Raw genomic sequence first — 18584 nt, 5'->3', positions numbered from 1 at the left:
GGAGGGAGAGAAATAAATAAAAAATAAAATCTTAAAAAAAAAAAAAGTAAATAAATAAACCTGTATAGCTCCATAAAAATTAGTTTACCAAGCAGGAAAAAGTCTCTTGTCAAATGATGGATTCCTGTTTTTTTTGTTTTTGTTTTTTCAATCTAAAAAAGCAGAATCCCAGTAAGAAAAGTGTTGGGTAAATATTTGTTGAATCAGTGGTTCTACCCCAAGGGAAGTGACGGCCTATCTGGGGAGATCTAACAAGATCCCTGACTTAGACACAGTTGCCCGTGGCTCTGGAATTGGCAGAGGAGACAAAAACGCCTTCTGGAGCCCAGGAGGCAGGTTCCTGGGCCAAAGGGGTTGGAGGGGGCCCCTAAGTGAGACACAAGTAGCCCACCCCTGACTGGCACAGATCCAAGATCAAAATCTCACTCCCAAGGGCTGACAGGAACCTTAGAGAAGGTCGTGTCAGTTTTACAATGGAGAAACAGAGGCTGAGAGTGGGGAAATGACTTACCCCAAGTCAGAATCCCAGAAAAAAACAGGAGACCTCCAGCGCTCACACCACTCTCCAGTAATAAGGAAGTGGAATGAGAATTTTGGAAATCTTCCAGGGAACTGGCAGTGCCTTACAGGGATGGGACATGCCCCACATCTGTTAGGGCAGAGGTGACAGTGATTTATCTCCCACTGCAGCCAGAGTGACTTTGGCCTGTTGGCTACAGAGGTAGGGTCATGTCCATGCCTGGTCAGACTGGTGTCCTGGCATACTGACAACCGGGGAACCCAGGCAAGTGTGGACATCTGGGAAGACAGGAGAAGCTAATGTCCTGTGGCCCAAGGACCTCCTTTATTTACTCCAGGCAGAGTTTGTATATCAGCAAGGGGCTGCTGCTCCAGGACAGAATGAAATGAGGCTGGGAGGGGTGCAGGCATTGGTGTGAACTTCCTCATTGCTATTAATCCGCTTGTGTTCCTTTATGCCCCCACTTAGATTAGAAAATCAGACAGCCTACTCTTTGAAGGCTAAGTGTGGTTGAGGGTGGGAAGTCAAGAGGTTGGCATGTTAATGCCTAATGGAGGCATTATCCAGGAGGAAAGGAAGAGTCACACAGATGCTGGACTGAATGTTTCCATCTTGCACATCTCTGTTCAGGTCAGCCCCTGAGCATGTAACTCATTCTCAACTCCTTAGTGGACCCAGAGGCAGGGCCTGAGGTATGAGCCCACCTCTGCTTAAGTCTCCAGCCTCATCATTTCTCCTTCGAGATGTCCTACTCATCTTTCAGTTGCAGATTAAAAATCACCTCCTTTGAGAAGCCCTCCTTGACTCTACCTGGGCTGAGCCAGTTGCCACTCCCCTGTGTTCCCACAGGCCCTGAGTATCCACCCACCACAGCACTCATCACAGATCCTAACTACTGGGTTGTCTGTTACCCTCGCTAGACCCCAAGAAAAAAAACTCCAGTCCCAGGCAGCTCAGCCAGCACACAGTGGATCCTTAAAGCATTACTACTGATGATCCCAGGAAGATGAAGGAGGAGAGACTGAAGAGTCCAACAACCTCTCTAGGGAGCAAATCCTTGTAGGAATGCCTCTAAACTTTCTTCACAATCTGTGCCTCACTTAACCCATCTGTAAAATGGGGCTAATTTGCATGGAAAGCATGCAAGTAGGGAGCTTGATTCAAGATTGTTAGTTTTTACAGGTGGGGACATGGAGGCCCAGGGAGGGAAGTGGCAGGTCCAAAACCTCAAAACTTGAAAGGGGCAGGCTGTGCACTCTAGTCTGGGCTGTGACCTCCAAGGTCTGCCTCTTTTCACTCGGCACCAGGTTGTCTCCTCCCGACTGATCCACTTGTTCAGTCAATAAACAGTAACTGGATGCCTGCTGTGTGCCAGGCCCCAAGCTGGGCATTGTCTGAGTGACAACAAAAAGGCTTCTCAGAAAGGAATGGGATAAGCAAGAACCTGGGCATTCGGTGTGAAATCCTACAAGGCTCAAATTCTAGCTTCTCCACTCTCTGGCTATGAAATACTGCTAAGTTCCCTAAGCTTTTTGTGATTGTTTCCTCCTCTAAAGAAAGATGGAAAAACAGAAAGACCCCCCAGTGGGACAGCTAAGGCCAGACTCTGGCTGAACACTTGAAGAATGGGAGCCATTACTTTCGTCATCACATATTTTGAATAGATAATCAACCCATGAGGTTACAGGAGTATATTCCTCCTAAACAGCTCCTACCAAGCACACGGTCACCAACTTCTTGCGCATCTTACCAGATGGTTGGTGCACACATCTGCAGACACACGTTCTTTTAAACAAATGGTAGCACTGATTAACACTATTCTGTCTGCCCCTCCTTTTGCCATCTGGTGTATCTTGGAAGTCTTACCGATTAGTGCTTATTAGACTTTTTTTTTCATTTTTGAGGCTGCACAGCCTTCCATTGTACGGTAGGATTATAATTAACGTAAGAGTTATTTTTTAACTTGGTTGCCATTACTATTATCAATCTGGGAACTGCGATGACCCAGTATCCTCGGAACTGAAGAACTAGAGTCAGAGAACCGGGTTCCAGCCGCGGCTCTGCCCCGGATTTCTTAAGTTACCTTGGACTTCATTTTTCCCATCCGGACGTATGATCCTGGGTAGGGACATGTAGGTGCAGAGGAGACCAGCTTGGTCTCCAGTGTCTGAGCGCGTATCAGAGAAAGCGCTCGCGATTTATTCCTGCGGGTCACTCACAGGTTAATCTCGGCGAATCCACTTGCTTATACTAGCAGAACCAAACGCAGCAAACAAGCACTTTAGCACAATCAAACTCGGAACCGTTATTAGGCCTTCCCGGCCTCGGCGCCAGACCTCCAGGCAGCCCCGCTCAGGCCCCAGCCAGTTACTTACCCCAACCTCAGCCTCACCCTCGTCCCCAAGAGCGCCCAGAGGTTACAGACGTCCCTGTCCCTTTAAGGGGGCCGAACCCGTGCTCCAGTACTTCCGCCCCGAAGTAACATGGCGCCTTCGGGGGGGGGGGGGGTTAGGGATGAGGACGCAGAGAACATTCTCCTCATAAAGATGGCGAGGCCGTGGCCACCGCGGTCGCGCCCGGCGGTGACGTCACTTCCGGGGCGGAGGAGGCCGAGTGGTGCAGTGAGGGACAAACAAAAGGAGGCGCCGGAGGAGCGCAGCGGCTGGCAGCTGGACGGAGCGGCTGAGGGCTGGGGCTGCCTGCTGGGCGGCCGGGAGCAGCAAGCCCAGGTGAGTGGGTGGGGTGGGGAAAGGGGCGCAGGCTGTCACCTCTCGAAACCCATTCCTTCATGCCTCCGGCCAGCTGCCTGGCCCCTGGCGCCCTGGGCAGCGCCGGCTCTGCTCTCCCGGGCCGGCTCCCTCTGGGGGCCTCCCGCGGCCTCTCACCCCGGTTTACCTCGGGACTCTTCCATCTGCCAGGTCTCCAGGTCCCCACCCTCCCTGCGGTGCCCGGGCGCGCGAGCCCCCTCCTCGGCACCCCATTGCCTCCTTGCCCTCCGCATACAGGAGTTTCCGCCTCCGTTCCTTCATACCCCTTAGGGACCCCTTGGGTTCCCCCAGATCCTCACCCCTCCGTACAACACCTCCTCCTCCGCTAGGTTCCACTTCTGGTCTCTATCCTTGCCGTTTCTTTTCTGACATCAAAGATTCCTCCTGCTTTCTTCTTGTGGGTTCCCGGCCCCCTCCCCTTCCCTTGGACTCCTCCCTCCTCTTGACCTGCTGGGGCAGCGTCCTGATTTGCGTGTAGGATCCCTGGCTATGCTCTTGAAGCCTACCTGAGCCGGGGTTCCTGGGGAGACAGGCTTGGGATCTGAGGTCCCCACCCTGCTGGTGTCCTGAGTATCTAAATGGGCGGGATAGTCAGATTCGATGAGGTCTGGGCTTGGTCCTGCTTTATGTGAACTGGAGATTTAGCAAAGTTGGCTCCCAGGCTGATAGAACATAATTTGGGGTCCTTGGAGTTTGTGACTATTCTGCTCTTTTTGTTGCCTGCTTCCACTTGTCCCCTTGGTCTGAGCTGGAGTGAACCAAGATCAGGCTGGTTTTCAGCTGATGCAATTGATGCCCTTTTTTGGGAAGGAAGAGAGATGGTTGGGGTTGTCTGACAGCCTTGTCCTGATGGGGACTTGGCTAGAAGGGTGAGGTGGCTTCTTGGTGAGCTACAGTTCCACTGACTGTTCTTTCTCTGCCCTACCTCGGGAAGGCTTTTGAGGATGAGATGTAGAGGGAGAGAACCTGAGGGAGAGGGAAATTGGGCATAAATTGGGGAGAAGGTGACAGGGAGAGCTGAAAGCCAGCCTTCCAAAGGCTTCTCTCACTTTTTCCATTAGGGATACCCTTAACTCCTGCCAAACTGTATCCTGCTCTCTTGAGTAAACAGACTGGCAGGCAAACAGATGGTAGGAGTGAGAAGGAGGTCTGCTGTTGGTGATACTTCCTATGGAGGCTTGGGAGACCTGGGAGTTTGTTCAGAGGGGCTAAGCAGAGCTGGTGGTTCAGTCACACTGGCATTGCCTTGGTGAAGGTCAAGTTTTCTCCGCTCATGAGGGTAAGCAAGGACAGATGACTTGTGCTGGAGGATGGGCTGTTGGGGAGATGCTGGGGCATGAATGACTCGTCTCTACTCTATCCTCCCAGTCTTAGACATTCTTTGGGGTGGGATCTAATACCCTTCTGCCTTTGGGGGCTGTGGAGCACAGAGCAGGTACCCAAGAAATGTTTGTAACTTTCTCCAGACCTCAGCTGGACACATTTGTTTTCCATCCCTTGGATACACCCACTAAGAAGAAGTTTCCTCTGCAAACTTTGTGTCCTTTCTGGACAGCAGGACATCTGAGGATTGTCCCAGCAGGTCAGAAGTTAAAGAGCTGGCTGGGCCTTGATTTGCTGCCTGGCCTGGTCTGGACCTTGACTGCAGGAGTTTGAGGGAAGGAATTAACCTAGTTCCTGACTTGCTCTTGTTAGAATAGAAATGACTAAATTTTCACATGGAGGGAAGTGGACTTGGCCCAGTGGATAGGGCATCCATCTACCACACGGGAGGTCTGCAGTTCAAACCCCGGGCCTCCTTGACATGTGTGGAGCTGGCCCATGTGCAGTGCTGATGCGCACAAGGAGTGCCCTGCCACGCAGGGATGTCCCCACGAGGGGAGCCTCACGTGCAAGGAGCGCGCCCGTAAGGAGAGCCGCCCAGCATGAAAGAAAGTACAGCCTGCCCAGGAATGGCACCGCACACACGGAGAGCTGACACACAAGATGACGCAACAAAAAGAAACACAGATTCCTGTGCCGCTGACAATAACAGAAGTGGACAAAGAAGAGCACACAGCAAATGGACACAGAGAGCAGACAACGGGGGGTGGGGGGTGTTGGGGGGGAAGGGGAGAGAAATAAATAAAAAATAAATCTTAAAAAAAAAAATTTTTTCACATGGAAACACTGTGGCACAGGCTGATGGGTTAAGACCTCATGGGGAGTTAGAGGTGATGGATGTGAGCCCTCAAGCCCAGCACACCATCTCTTCATTCCTTGATTGATTGATTGAGTCATTCATTCATGCATGTATGCATGCATCCATTTAACCATCCTTTCTTGGGTAAGTTCCTGTCCTGGCCAGGAATAGTGCTATGAAAACATGGAGATGGATAAACTATAGTCCCTGGTTTCTCAGAGCTGCAATCTGGGACAAGAGACAGATAGGAAGACATATTCATTCTGATATAGTATGGCCAGTATAGTAATAGAAATATTAGAGGCAGCCCAGAGGAAGGAAGGTTTATCTCTGATGTATACATTGGGCATGGTCAGAGTAGATTTCCTGGAGGAGGAAGGACTAGAAAAACCAGTGACAGGGAGTTCGGAGGCCTGAGTTTTGGTGTTCCTCATCCTCACCAAGGAGGGTGGGACAGGCCTAGAGGTTAACTTGGATAGCCTCTGCTTTTATACCTAGTTGCCATCACTCCATGGAGGTTTGCGGGGTCATTGACCTCTATCCCTGCGAGGATGAACCCTGCCTTCTGCTTTTGTTTTCCAGCACAGTGCCTTGAACCGAGTAGTTGTAATAAATGCTCAATGGCATAAATGGTTGAAAGATTCCACAGTCCCTCCTAGCTCCATTCCTCCTAGCTCCTACGTCCCTTGGTCTAGAACTCCCTCTTCTCTTTGCCTGGCTAACTCCTGCTTATTCTTTGACCTTCCCTGATGACTGTGATCCATTTCCAGCTGGTTTAGATGTTCCTTCTCTGTTCCCACAGCTCCCTGCCCCTATCGTAGTCTAATCACACATCTCTCCCCACCCTGCCAACTTCTCTGTTCACTTGAATCCCTAGTTCTGAGCAGAGTCTCTGGCCTGTAGCAGATGCTCACTAAATGCTTGTTAACTAATAGATGGTAGGTAGATTTTGTATGTCTGAGGCTGTGTCTTTGTCTGGACCCCACTACTTCCTACCTCTGGCCCTAGATCTGGCCCGGCTGAACTACTCAGCATTCTCCAGATATGATGTTCTCTCCCTTCCAAGTAAACATGTGCAGTTCCTTCTGCCTGGAATGCTCTTTCTCCAGCTCCTACTGTTCCTTAGGAGACAATTAAGGCAACACCTTCTCCAGGAAGCCTTCCCTGACCTTCCTGGTCTGGGTATTGTGCTTCCGCTATCTTCCCATAGCTCCTGGATTTCCCCCAGCAGAACCTCAAGAATGTGATTGTTGACTTGGCATCTCCCCAGTAGACCAAGCTCTGAGAGGCGGGCACCCTGTCTGATTCTCTCCTCTGGCTCCAGAGGCTGGCATCACATAGGTTTTTGGCAAATGTTGGCAGTGCACACATCCCCACTGACAATGGCTTTCGCTTCCTCATAGGGAAGCATCTTCCATGGAGCAAAGGGAATGCCAGGACCCTGCCCAGACAGATGTGGGTCAACCACAGCACCGACACCTGACGCGCAGATAGCAGAGCCATCCGTGGGGTAAGGACTGGGCCCCTCTCCCACCAGGCCAGCATATGGTCTGGTATCTTCCCCAGCCTGAGGAGCAAAGGGCAGCATGTATGTTTCTGCAGTTCTTTGCTGTTCTCACTGTAGGCCCCAGAGGGATCCAGGACAGAGGTATCAGAAAACAGAAGTTTCCTCCTGTTCCTGACTCAGTGGCCAGCTGAGGAATATCTCATTGCTGTACTAGTAAATGCCAAAGTTAAGTTTCATTGCACACCGTTTCCCCCACACACACCCACACCCCAGATCTTATCATGGTTAGCTGGGTTGCTAATAATGCTGCTTTGTGACCACTTTCCCAAGATGTGTTCCACGGAACACCAGTTTCTTTGGTCACGGTAGTCAGATAACTTTGGGAAAGAGTGACTCGCTTTCCTTGCTGCAGGACTTCTCAGAGGTGACCATGGTAAATCTCTAAGAGGGAACTACAGATCTAGTTTCCCCACACTTATTTGATCACATCGCTGTCTTTGGGGAATGGGGTTCCTTGGTCTGCAGTTTGGAAAACAGTTCCTAAAGGCAGGAGCATAGACTGGTTAGCATCTGGAGTCTGTAGGCAGACCTGGATTTGGGTCCCAGCTCTCATGTCATTGCTGAGGAGCTCTGGGCAAGTCATTGTATGTCTCTGAGCGTCAATTTCTTCATCTATGAAAAGGGGATAATATTAGTTCCTACCTTCCTTTAGAATTTTTTGAGGATTAAATAAGTTGACATGGGTAAGGCATTTAGCAGAGTGTGTGTCCCAGAAAGTGTTCCCTAGTTGTAGCTGTTGTGTGTGAAGACTGCATTATAATTTGTAAAACACATCCACATCAGTGATCTCTTCTGATCATTTGAGGAAGCGTGGGCAGCTGCGATTGTCCCCTGTGTACGGATATGGAAACTGAGGCTCAGAGTGAGAAAGCAATTTGCCCAAACTCATCAGGAAGGAAGGCAGAGACATGGGATTTGAACCCAAATCCCTGGAATCCTGGCCTAGAGGACTTGGCTCTCTGCCCCAAGACCTCCCTGCATCCTCTTCCTATCTCAGCTTTTTGTGAAAGAAGGGCTTTCACAAAGAAGAGCCTCCCCTGCCTGGATTTTAAAAGAAATAAGAACTTTTCAAAAATTTTGTGATTATCAACACAGTTGCATGTTCATGTTTTTATGCTCATATATTTATGTTTTTTTTTAGTTTGGATTTTTAGTATACTGTAAAAGTAGAAGTCTCCCACGATCCCGGTCTCCAGGGACGATTACTGTGAATGGAGGGAGGGGGTACATTCCTCCACATCTGTTATTACCATTTGCTTGTTTTTCAAAAAATTGGGTCATGTTAGAGCTCTCCAGTTTGCAGCTGAATTTTGTTTCATTTACTAGTGCCCCCTGGACATCTTTTCCAGGCCTGCAAGTCCTGTCAGAATGTCTTGACCCTCCCCTCTCTCCCTCTTCCTCCCACCTCCATTGCTTTTCTCCCTCACCATCCTGGGATTTTTGAGTTGTTTCGGCATTTACAGCAGCAGAAGGAGGTGGTAAATGCCTGCCTGCTGTGTGATTTTGTCGACTCTCCTGTTTATTGGGACAAGGTCAGCAAACCTCAGCCCTGCCCTGTAGGAGTTTCCTGTTAGTTTTGAGGAACTCTGCCCACTCCCCTGAGAGAGGAGGGCTGAACTGAGGTCTGTCTTGCTGGGCTGCAATGAGCAGGAAGCTGCAAGCAGCGGGTCCTCCTTATCTGAGATCAGAGTTCATCCTCTGTGCCAGGGACAGCTTGGAGGGAACAATCTGGACCGGCCTGAGGGGTTTTGGCCTCTGGTGTGTGCCTGAGGTGGGGCCCAGATTGGGGGGTGGGGGAAGGAAACACACAAAGTATTGGGTTTGCCTGAGTCTCCCCCACCTTGACTGTTCGGAAATAAGATGTCCCTGACTTGGTTTACCTTCCCAGTATCTGGAGGAAGCCTTGGTCTCGGTGCCCTTGGAATGCTCCTTTCCGTGTTTGTCTTGAGAATGGACAGGCAGGGAGAAGTGGAAGGATCCAACCTGTGACCTGCATCTAAAGTGGCTGTTTTGGGGCATAAGTGACCTCAGGATGGGTTTCGGCAAGGAGAGATTTCTGGGCTGGGAAGCCTTGTTTTGTGGAGCCAGGAGAGCGTTGTTTGGCAGGTCAAGACTGGAAATAAGGCCTTTGCCTCTTGCCTCATGTGGTGGTTTCCTCAGCTCACTCTCCTGGCCCTCTCCTTCTCCCCCCCATTCTTTTCTTGGGGTCACATTTTATTCTCTCATGAGACGTTTCCTGGCAGAGAGCCTCAAGAGTTGGCCTGCCTTGTCGATGGTGCTCTACTTCTCCAACTTTTCCCTCCTTCCTGGCTCCAGAGGCAGTGCATTTACATCCCATAATCATCCTAGAGCAGCTGCATTCTGAGTGTACTGGATCACTGCATTTATCCATCTTAGCCTCATCACAGGCTTGTACGGGAGCTATATTTTGCCATTTTATAGATGAGACCAACGCTCAGAGGGATAAGTCTCTTGCCTAAAATAATACAATTTAGAGGTGGCAAAGTCAGAATCCAGGTCTGTTTGGCTTGGCAGCCTTGCTCTTTCTATCCTTCCTTCCATTGCCTGCTTCTTTTTCTCAAGATTCTCAGGCTTGGGGGTTTGCTGGAATCATCTGGGGTGCCTGTTCAAAATACTGTTTCCCCAGCCTCACTACTGGAGACCTGCTGAATTAGCATCTTGGGGCCTGGGCCCAGGAATCTGCACTTTGAAGAAGCTGCCCAGGCAGTCCTGAGGCTGATGGTCTACAGGCTACGGTGAGAAACACTGACTAGAGGCAGTTCTTTTAAGTCCTGGTCCCCACTTCTAGTGAAGGAGTCCATCGACTGCCAGTACTGGTCTAGAAGCAGGGTCCCTGGAGGGGAGATTGAAGGTTAGTCTTTCAGTGACTTCCCAGGATTTGTGGGTATGTGTGAGGGGGGCCGCTTAACTTTTCCTCTTCTAGGCTGTGGAGCAGGGTGTTGACAGTGGTTCTGAGGAGGACTTTTACTCCCAGCCACTAACATTCACTGCTCCTCGTGGATCTTTCCCACTTGTTTCTGCTATTACATTCTCTGTTATCAAGTTCATCTACATTTAAACATCTCTTGAGGGCTTTAAACTTTATAATTAAATAGATTGCTGCTGTACAGCCTCATGCGTAGAGCCATGTTCCACCAGAGTAAAAGTGGCTGTAAAATTCCACAGCTTTCATATGCCACCTGGGCATTGGCAAATGCAATCCTAGTCACTGCTGCCAAACTTGTGCCCTCTGGCGAAATCCACATGATGTACACGCTGGGCAGTGAGGGTGGAGATGGAGGTGGCTTGGGAGTCCCAGCTCCAGGGGAGTGCCTTGTAATTCTCAGCTGGCTCCCTATATATCAGGGTCCCTGGGAGTAGGACCCCTTCCAGCCCAAGACGGGGGCAGTAGGTCGCTTGTCAATGGCAAGGCCTCTTTGCCTGGCTGGGCCTGGCCAGTGCCCAGTCCCCTATCATCTCAGCGGAAGATGTGTCTACAGCCAATCCTGGGCAGTTGTGCCCACATTTCTTAACCTTCCTAGGAAGGCCGCTTTGGTATTCATAGTAGGTCTTGTCCCTTCTTCATGGCACCCCCTACACTCATCTCCCCACTGGCCCTTACTCCACACTGCCTTCTGGGCCCAAACCCACAGCTGGGCTCCCTTCTTAAGTTTCCTTAAAGCTGTACCTGAGAGACCAGGGACATCTGAGTATGGCTTGCCAAGGTACCCCATGGAGACCTTGTTTCCATGTACTGCTCCCCCTCCATATGCAAGAAAAGAGGGTCTTGTCCCAGGAAGCATCTTCAGGAGTCTGAGCACCTACGTAAGCCCAGGAGACCTGCTTACCTTTGAGGCAGCTTGTTATAATGGAAAGATAGGTTTTGGAGTCAGGTGAACTCTACCTGACTTTTAGCTATGTGACCTTGGGCAAGTCACTTCACTTCTCTAGGCCTCAGACTCCACACCTATAAAGAGATGGATAAAGCCTACCATCATAAGAACAGCAGCTGAGATTACTGAGCCTTCATATATGGCAGGTGCTATTCCACAGAACTTTGTCGATTACCTCATTCAGTCTCACCACAACCCTGCAAGGAACAGATCTGTCATTCCACTGGAGAGCTGGATTTGAGGAAGCCACTTTCCTGATTTGCATGGCAACTAGGAGCTAAGGTGTAGGGAGTGCTCAGCGCAGTGCTGGGACCTCTCACGCCTGACTGGTGTGCTGCCTCTGTGTGCTTGTCCTTCACCTGTCACCCTTCACCCTTGCATGCCTAAGGTCAGGCCATGCCTAAATTCAGGCCGTGTCTTTCAAGTTTGCATGAAGGCGAACTTGTTTGGGAGGCCCCGCTGAACCACGAGAGGGAATCGAAGCTAGGCCTCCTTCCCCCAGTCCCAGACTGCTTCCTCGCTCCCTTCCCGGGGAAGTGAGGGTGTGCCCTGGTATACAGGTTGAGTGCCAAGCCAGGTAACACCCCTGGCCTGCAGTCTCTGACTCACCCCAGTTGGGTGTGGGGGCCTAGAGGGCAGTGCGCTACTCTTGGGTGGAAGTGGGGGCTGTGCATGCCAGATGCTGGGTGATACCTTTCCTCCCCCTGTAGGCTCTGGGACCAGAGGAAACATGTGGCCCAGTGGTGCTGACCAAGAAGCAGATTCACAGGCTTGGAGCCCTCCCGGGACCAGGCCAGTGACCCAGTGTCTTCCTTGGGCCTCTTGGGAAAGGCCCTTCCCCCCTTCCCCGGAACAGTGGTGGAGAGACAGCCTTCCCAACTGTGGGACAAGGAGGAGGGGCACCAGCTTCTGCCCCACTCCTGCCAGGAAGTTCTCCCCACCGCCTCTGTGCTTTAACAAAAGGCCCTCTGTGCCCTGCCTGCCGCCACTCAGGTGTGGGAGCTCTGCTGTATCTCTGTAGGCTGATTGGGGCTTGGGTACGCTTGGATGGTCTCCCTTTTGGATAGAGGGAGCAAGATGTCATTTCTCTGATTCCCTTGCCTGTCTGTAAGAGACTTCAAGAGGAACTTGATAATGTGGACCAGGATTGACACCTAAAGGGTGGTTTTGAGAGTCGACCACTAACTCTAGGGCCTCTGGCCTTTCTCGGGATCCTGAGCCTAGGAGGGTCTCCAGAAGGTTGAGGCTTTCTGAGTGTGGTCCGTGAATCCCCAGAGGTCCCGGGGGCCCCTGTATTGTCTGGTCTGTACTTGCTGCTGAGCCCACTTAGGTCTGCTTCACCCACTGAATTCTAAAAAGGTGTTCTATGGAAGCAGGTAGGGTTGTGTAACAATAGCTCTTACTCGGTGCCAGATATACTTGACACATAGGACTTTATCTTATTTTTAATCCTTGCAGTAACCTTTTGAGGTTGGTACTGTAATATTCCCATTCTCAGTTTTACTGAGGCTCCAAAAGGAAAAGTCATTCCCCTGAGGCCTACAGCAAGGAAGTGGTGGAGCTGGCATTTGAGTTTCCTGACTCCAAAGTCTGAGCCGCTACCCACTGTGTGGCATTGTTTCCTGTAAGTGGCAGGTCTGTGAGGATTAAAGCCCTGTTAGGGTGTGTGTGTGTTATTTGGGTGGGCAGAGAGGGATGGGCGAACCGAGTAGTTGGCAGATACTTGTAAATTCTTTTACAATCCTTAGAAACCACAAAATATAATAAAGGAAGAGAAGAAAGTAAAATATAGATAACCCTCTACAATCTTAATAGCCTCAGACCTGACCACACATAATTCTGTGAATAGCCTTCCTGATTTTTCTACAGGTACAGTAATAACTTTGTTACTGATATGATACTTTAAATAAGAATGAGATCATGCATTTCATGTACTGCTATACTGCTCAGCATGTACTATTTTCACATAATATCTTTTGGATGTCTTTTGGGCCACTGTACATAAACTGTGAGGTAATTAGTATTATTCTTATTTTAAAGTAGTAAAAACAGAAATTTGGCTAAATAATTTGCTTGAGGACATGGAGTTATGTTTTTTTTCATTATGGAAGTATTTTATGCTATAGTTAGAGTGCAGTCCTTTGAACCAGTTCTCCCAACTCCAAATCTCTTACTCTCTGCACTCCTCCAGATCTGTCTGCCACCAAGGGGAGGATGGGGACTCTCTGGGCTGCTCATTTAGTCCCCCAGAGACCGTGATGCACCAGTTCTGCTGCAAGGACCTGGGCCTGCTTTTCCCCACCTGTCCAGGTGCTGCCTTGTCAGAAAAGTCTGTCTTGCCTCTCACCCATTGCTTGGTCTTCCCATGAGCAGGGCAGGACCAGCAGGCAGGGTGCCCGCGGTCTGCAGTGTCCTCAGAGAGGAGTGGGCAGGTTGGAAGAAGGAGCTGGGTCTGTCCTCCTGAGAACCAGTACAGTGGCTGCTGCAGCCCGCGGAGCCTTCTGCATGTGTAAGGACAGAGGAAGAGGACCAGCCAGGAGGGGGAGAAAATGGATGTGGGTAGTTCTTTTTTCTTTTTTGTAAATTTTTTATGATTAAATAGTTTAAGCAAACAGAAAAGTATAAAGACTAGAACAACTTTCTTTGTATCCAAGACTCCACTTTGTCAGACCTTAATGTTTTGTAATAATTGCTTCAGATGCACACAGACACATAAATATATATATAAATAAAATGTTTAAGTGGAGTAGGTGTGGTTCAGTGGTTGAATGCCTGCTTTGCATATACAAGGTCCTGGGTTCAATACTTGGTACTGCCTGGAAAAACAACAACAACAACAATAACAACAAGCACTTCAGGGTCAAAATTGAATAAAATGTTTCAGATACAGTCGAAGTGTCTTCCCCAATCCCATTGCCTTCATTCCATGTGGATGTATACTTATAGCAAACCTTATATAATGTATCATTCTATAGCTTGATTTTTGTTTCAACATTGTTTTCAAGGCATAACCATGTTGATACATGTAGCTGTAGTTCATTAACTTTAATTACTTTAAAGCATTCCACTGTGTGAATAGGACAATTTATCCTTTGTCCAGTTGATGGATATTTAAGTTGTTTCCAATCTTTTACCATTACAAACAACTTTTCAGTGAGCATTCTTGTCCTTGGCTTCTCATGTATGTGAAAAGTGACTCTCTAAGGAGTGTACTCAAGAAAGAAATTGCTGGGTCGTAGGGTGTGTGCACCCTAACTCCTCATCCAGGAATTCAACATTTTTGCCATCAAAGGATTGAAATGGAATCCAATTTTTAAAATTTGCATTCCCTGACAGCTAATGAGATTGGAACTTAATTCATACATTAATTTCCATTTGTATTTTTTTCTGTGAATTGCCTATTCATATATTTTGCCATTTTTCTCTTGAATAGTTTTGTATTTATAGGAGTCTTTAATTTGTTCTCTGGATACTAATTCTTTGGTGGTTTTACACATTGTGAACATCTTTTCCTAGTCTGTGGCTTCTTTTCACTTGGCTACCATGTCCTTTGAGATGCAAATGTTTTAACTTTAGTTTTTGTTTTTTTTAAGATTTATTTTTATTTATTTAATTCCCCTCCCCTCCCCCGGTTGTCTGTTCTTGGTGTCTATTTGCTGCGTCTTGTTTCTTTGTCCGCTTCTGTTGTCGTCAGCAGCACGGGAAGTGTGGGCGGCGCCATTCCTCGGCAGGCTGCTCCCTCCTTCGCGCTGGGCGGCTCTCCTCATGGGTGCACTCCTTGCGCGTGGGGCTCCCCTACGCGGGGGACACCCCTATGTGGCACGGCACTCCTTGCGTGCATCAGCACTGCGCATGGGCCAGCTGCACACGGGTCAAGGAGGCCTGGGGCTTGAACCGCGGGCCTCCCATGTGGTAGATGGACGCCCTAACCACTGGGCCAAAGTCTGTTTCCCTTAACTTTAGTATTATCACTGTATCAGTCTTCTCCTGTATGGGTTTGTATAAGAAAAAATCTTTCCCTATCTTAAACACATTAAGATAGTTTCTTAGAGAATTTTCTTTTTTTTTTTTTTTTCAATTTAAAAAATTTCCTCTCTCCCCCCCATTCACTGTGTGTTCTTCTGCTTGCAGTCTTGTCAGCAGCACCAGGAATCCGTGTCTCTTTTTTGTTGCGTCATCTTGCTATATCAGCTCTCAGTGTGTGGCAGCACTCCTCGGCAGGCTGTGCTGTTTTTTGCGTGGGGCGGCTCTCCTTGTGGGGTGCACTCCTTAAGCATGGGGCTCTCCTATGTGGGGTACACCCCTGCGTGGCACGGCACTCCTTGCGCACATTAGCACTGCACATGGGCCAGCTCACCGCATGGGTCAAGAGGCCCTGGGTTTGAACCCTGGACCTCCCACTGGTGCATGCTCTGTTGACCCAAATCCATTTCCTGAGAATTTTCTTTAGATGTTTTCAAGTTTTGCCTCTGGTCTTTGGTTCATCAGGAAATTATGTTTGTGCTTTTTTCCATGGGCATAATTGAGAGCCAGCACTGTGTATGGAAACCTGTTCTTTACCTCTAACCTGCAAAACCAATACTGTCATATAGTATGTTTCCAGAAATGTGAGGATCTGTTGGTGGGCTCTACCCTTCTATCCCTACATCAATACCACATTGTCAGAATTAGTGTACTTTACACTAAGTCACAGGGTCTGGTAGGTGTCTCTTCCCACCTTACTCTTCCAAGTTTGTCTTAGCTATTCTGTATCTTTTGAAATAGTGAGTTAAAAAATATTTTTTCTTAATTGCCTGATTAACATATGTTTATGATAAAAAATAGAAGTAAGTTTGGGGTGAAAGAGGATTATAAAAAGCAGCCTGGGAAGTGGACTTGACCCAATGGATAGGGCGTCCACCTACCACAGGAGGTTCAAACCCTGGATCTCCTTGACCCGTGTGGAGCTGGCCCATGCGCAGTGCTGATGAGCGCAAGGAGTGCCCTGCCACACAGGGGTGTCCCCCGCGTAGGGGAGCCCCATGTGCAAGGAGTGCGCTCAGTAAGGACAGCAGCCCAGCGGGAAAGAAAGTGCAGCCTGCCCAAGAATGGTGCCGTACACACGGAGAGCTGACACAACGAGATGACGCAACAAAAAAGAAACACAGATTTCCGGTGCTGCTGATAAGGATAGAAGTGGTCACAGAAGAACACACAGCGAATGGACACAGAGAGCAGACAACGGCGGGGCGGGGGGGAGAGAAATAAATTTAAAAAATCTTAAAAAAAAAAAAAGGCAGCCTAATCTCACTATCAAGGCTTTCCTGTGTTTATATGTGTATTATCTACAGCAATAAGATTACCCTACCACTGTTGTTAACTACTTTTTGCATTCAACATACTTAACATTTTTTAATGTCATCAAATGTTTTGCTCTAACATGTTTTCATTATTGCATAGTATTTCATCATGTGACCATTTAATAAGTATTTAATTACCCAATAATGTGTATCTGGGTTGTTTCCAGTTTTCATGGGGTGTGACTGATACTGTGATGAACATCCCTGTAACTGAATCTTTGTTCTAGAGTCTTTCCCAGACAGTTGCCCTCCTCCATCCCACCTCTATCCTGGGCCTAACTCAGTTCAACAAGCTCTTACTTTGTATTCCTGGCTCTGCATGGGGGGCCCGGGATGACTCTGGAACAGTCCCTGTCGTGTAGAGCTTCTATCCCTCTCCCCCCCACTCCTGTGTGGTCTCTTGCCACTACATCCTAAGCTTTACCAGGGTCGCAGCTGAGGGCTCCCCACCTTATGGTGGGTGTTAGTCCCTGACCTCTCGGAGGTTCCAGTCTTTAGCTGAAACTGGTGCATCTTCTATGGAAGGAGAAATAAATAGAACAAAGTCAGAGGAAAGGAAGATATGTACCCTTTTTGTCTTTTCTCAGCCATCCTGATTTCAAACCTTTTGTCTTTGTCTTCCATTCAGAATCTTCTCCTAATTTTCCGTCTCTTGGGGTTGAGACCTGACCTGACCTGACTTCCTGTTGCCTTCCTGAAAGTGCCCCCAAAGTTACAAAGAAGACCACTTTTTTTTTTTTAGGTGATATATACTATAAAGGCAATGCATGCTGGTAAAAAGAATTTAATCATTCCAGAAATGTAAGACTTAGAAAATAAAAGTTTCCTTTTTAGATTTCTGATTCCTCCTTCCATCCATGAGAGAGCCCCTCAAAGTGAAGAGAATATTGGTTAAGAGTTTATCAAAATGGGACTGTATTTTTTTTTTTTAATTCTCTATCTCACTTTTTTCTCAAAATAGCAATACATGCAATGTTACTTCATTCCATTGAAAAATTCTGGTGGCTTCTTTAAAGTACGATTCATTGCCCATCTGCCGTGTGTCAGGTCCCACCTTACTCTGTCTGTCTGTCAGGTATCTGTGAGCCCGCCAGGATTTCCTTCTTCCTTTTGGACTCCTTAGTGCTCTGATTGCACACACTTTTCGTTCATTCAGCAAGTGGCTGTTGGAAAGCTCCCAGAGGGCCAGGACAGCTTTGTTTGCCTCTCCTCCAGCCACTCACTCCCACCCTCAGCCTTTGGTCCTGAACCTGCTGCCAGTGTGTGTTGAGTATTTCAGGTCCCATCCTTCCAGCAGCGCCTGAGGCAGTGCTTATCTTTAGCCTCATTCCACAGGGAACCAAGGCTCAGAGGTGAAGTCACCTGCCCAGGTCTCTCTGCTGGTTGGGGGCAGAGCTGAGGCTGTGTCCACACACACCCCCCCCCCTTCAAACTCATGTCCTCACCTCTGTGAGGGACTTGCTCTCCACCTGCCCAAGGTCCCACCCACAGGTGGTTTGGGAAACTCCATTTTTATGATCTTTTCGATGTCCTGAGAGCTAGGTGGGGCATCTTCTACCACCATTTTATGGACAGGAAACCAAGGTGCGAGAGGGGAAGGGTGTCCTGGCTCCTGGACAGCACCTCTTCCTTTCTGCTGGGCTGTGGGCAGGAATGGTCAGAACAAGGGGTGTCTATGATGGTGCTGGTAGCTTTGGGACCAGAGCTCTACAGTCTGCCCTGGGGTAAGGCTGCAGACTTTTGGAAGGGAGGAGTCTAGGTGGGCAGAGGCCTGGAGCCACCACTCCTTGGTACTTTGGTCGACCCTTTATAAAATGTGGATACTTGTATGACTGATTCTCTGCTCCCTTCTACATGAGGAGACTGAGGCCCTGGTCAGGAAGCCGTACCACTCTTCTAAGAGGCAGCGCCAGCCACGGAAGGCTAGATACAGGGAAGGGACAAATGCACTGTCTGGCAGGAAACTTCCTGAAAAGGTTGTTTCCATAACTTGGAGAAAAGATCCCGACTCCCTTGAATCTGCCCCCTTTCCTTTCCTGTTCTTTCCTGGCCACACCTACCTGTGCCACCAGGGATGGCTGTGAGGATGGGAGTCTGCTCCATCTGAATGCCCACCCCAGTCACCCTGGAATTGCTGCTAGTCTGTACTCCACAGCAGATCTGGAAAGAGTTGTCCCTGTCATTTACACGGCAGTGAAAGTTGGGCACATGACCTCTCTCTGAGCCTCAATTTTCCCATCTGTAAAATGGGCATGAAAACATGGGCACCTCCAGGCTTGTATGAGACCCCATCAGTCTCTAAATGGGGAGCTGCT

General features: G+C 48.9%; 2 protein-coding genes across 15 annotated transcripts in view; one reads left to right on the top strand and one right to left on the bottom strand.

Moving 5' to 3' along the window:
- LOC101428984 (kynurenine--oxoglutarate transaminase 1) overlaps positions 1-3696 on the bottom strand; it is a 42313-nt gene extending 38617 nt beyond the window's left edge. For 2 of the 11 annotated variants that reach the window (XM_058302278.2, XM_058302279.2), the window contains exon 1: positions 512-662. Coding sequence is in view for 1 of the 11 variants with exons in the window: in XM_058302281.1 (XP_058158264.1) it covers positions 512-798 (287 nt within the window). In the remaining 10 variants the exon portion in view is untranslated. Of the gene's footprint in view, positions 1-511; positions 814-2895; positions 2994-3587 lie in introns of those variants that run through there. The other 9 variants (XM_058302285.2, XM_071216920.1, XM_058302283.2 and 6 more) reach the window with 9 other exon arrangements.
- The window catches only part of LRRC8A (leucine rich repeat containing 8 VRAC subunit A), a 29318-nt gene continuing 13826 nt past the window's right edge, over positions 3093-18584 (top strand). Inside the window, exons 1-2 of one of the 4 annotated variants that reach the window (XM_012526998.3) lie at positions 3093-3249; positions 6874-6980. The gene's annotated coding sequence lies outside the window, so the exon portion shown is untranslated. The remainder of the gene's footprint in view (positions 3250-6873; positions 6981-18584) is intronic. The other 3 variants (XM_058302276.1, XM_058302277.1, XM_058302275.1) reach the window with 3 other exon arrangements.

The sequence above is a fragment of the Dasypus novemcinctus genome, chromosome 8, assembly GCF_030445035.2.
Source record: "Dasypus novemcinctus isolate mDasNov1 chromosome 8, mDasNov1.1.hap2, whole genome shotgun sequence".
NCBI lineage: Eukaryota > Metazoa > Chordata > Mammalia > Cingulata > Dasypodidae > Dasypus > Dasypus novemcinctus.
This window is presented reverse-complemented; position numbering and strand designations above follow the sequence as displayed.